Consider the following 1,960-nt stretch of genomic DNA (forward strand, 5'->3'; position numbering starts at 1 on the left):
TATCCACGTCATCATTTACCCAGAATGCTTTGTGTGTAAATAAAATTGCCCCGTCAGTGTAATATATTTTAAAACTTTGAAAATTGTAAAAACTGAACATCCTACAGTATTTTTAGTCTTTGTTTTACAGTTAAAATATATGTTTACTAAATAAAGCCTAACGTTACAAATAATATTGGATCCCTTTAAGTTTGTAAATTTTTGTTGGCTAAGTATAATTAGCTGTGGCGGCCATCTTTAAATTAGAATAATAAATATCCATGACTTGTACAAACAGTATTAAAATACACCCATATTGCTACCAGAGTTGACTTTATGATTTAATGGTAAGTTTTTAATCAAGATGTTACACAATCAGATTAATGAAATTCTAACCAAAACTTCTCCAGTTCAGGTTTACAGAACCAGTTCTTTGTGTCCCAGAAGTGTTGTGTTCACACAACTGTCTGTTTCACTTCCTGCAGGTGATGAAGACGAGGGCAGTGAAGAAAATGATGATGAGGAGGAGGAAGATTGTTTGAACTCTGACTTGCAGCCCGCACCCAAAAGATCCAAAAACACCTGAAATTTTTGTGTATTCGTTTTATTTGTTATAATAAAGTTTCAGTGGTAACCAGTGTCTCGTGTCACTAAATACAGTAAAAACTATCTGAAAACACTGGTCTCTAATTGGTTGGCAGTGTGATAGACAGCTGCAGTGCACGGTGGATCCTGACAGTCCATTCTGAGGGCAGCGCAAAGTTCAAGTCTTGGCTCGTCTGTTGAAAGGCACACAGGAAGTGACATCATGTCCGTGTCTACATGTGGAGAAGCAGGCCAGCTCTGTGACTGGCTGGTTTAGTGACGTGCCAGCGGCTCCACAGCAGGACGATGCAGACAGGAAGTACACAGTACCCCACGGCGTGGGGGTTGGCTCTCGTGCACGAGAACAAGAAGAGGAAGAGCTGCAGGTACGGCACCAGGAAGATCAACGCCCACGTCCACGGAGGAAGCGGCGGCAGGTGGGCGAGGACGGCAGGGGGCAGAGCCAAAGAGTCGATGCCGTCTCGCTGCACGCGCTCAAGGCTGACCACCTCGAAGACATAAAAAGCTGCCATGATGCTGAGCAGAAGGTAAAGAGCCACGCCCACCCAGCCCATCCTCTGTCGGAAGTTCATCATCCTCCATACTGCAGGGACAAAACAAGACAATTACTGCCACAGATTAAATGTATTTCACATTAAAACAACTTCTATCTAATGAAATATCCAAAACATCAAATCAAAACCAGACTAATGTTCTGTTGACTCCAAATCCTGATTGTTCTGCAGGTTTTCACTGTGAACCAGCTTCAGTTCTCTGCTCCTTTAGAGTCTGAACCAGTCCTGTTTACTTTATGGATCTGGATCAGAGGGTCTCAAACTGGGCTCCATGAGAGGTATCTTGGGGGTCCTTAAAAAAATCACTAAATTGTTAATTTGATTTTTATTTTTAAAAGTGCATGACGCACAATGAACTAATAAAGATAACTAACTAAATAAAATATATATTCCCAGGGCATTTAGTGGTTGAAACGACAAATAATCTTTTAAAACAGCGTGGGGTTTATGAGGGGGTCCCTGGAATTTTTTTTTCACCATTTTAAGGGGTCCCCAGACCCAAAAGATTTGAGAACCCCTGATCTAGATTAACCTAAATCACTAAAGTGAGCTGCTTCATTTCAGATAATCATTTCTTTTTAATTTCATTAAAGGGATCCATGATTAGTTGTAACATTAGATTTTATTTAAGAAACATATTTTTAATGTAAAATAAAGACTAAAAATACTGTGGGCTGATTAGTTTTTATAATTTTTTAAACTAAAAGTTTAAAATATATTTTAACACAAACAGGGCCATTTTATTTACTCACAAAGCATTCTGGGTAAATGATGACGTGGATAGGTCCTCGGTGCGAGGCTGCTAGCGAGCTATATCCACC

The 1,960-nt window shown here is 39.9% G+C and overlaps 1 protein-coding gene across 1 annotated transcript in view; it reads right to left on the reverse strand.

Moving 5' to 3' along the window:
• Positions 1-567: 567 nt before the first annotated feature.
• Positions 568-1,960, reverse strand: part of tmem251 (transmembrane protein 251) — a gene marked incomplete at its 5' end in the record, with an annotated part of 4,569 nt that continues 3,176 nt past the window's right edge. Inside the window, 1 exon segment of the mRNA XM_014021699.1 lies at positions 568-1,168. Coding sequence (XP_013877153.1) covers positions 798-1,168 — 371 coding nt within the window.

The sequence above is a fragment of the Austrofundulus limnaeus genome, unplaced genomic scaffold (assembly GCF_001266775.1).
Source record: "Austrofundulus limnaeus strain Quisiro unplaced genomic scaffold, Austrofundulus_limnaeus-1.0 Scaffold301, whole genome shotgun sequence".
NCBI lineage: Eukaryota > Metazoa > Chordata > Actinopteri > Cyprinodontiformes > Rivulidae > Austrofundulus > Austrofundulus limnaeus.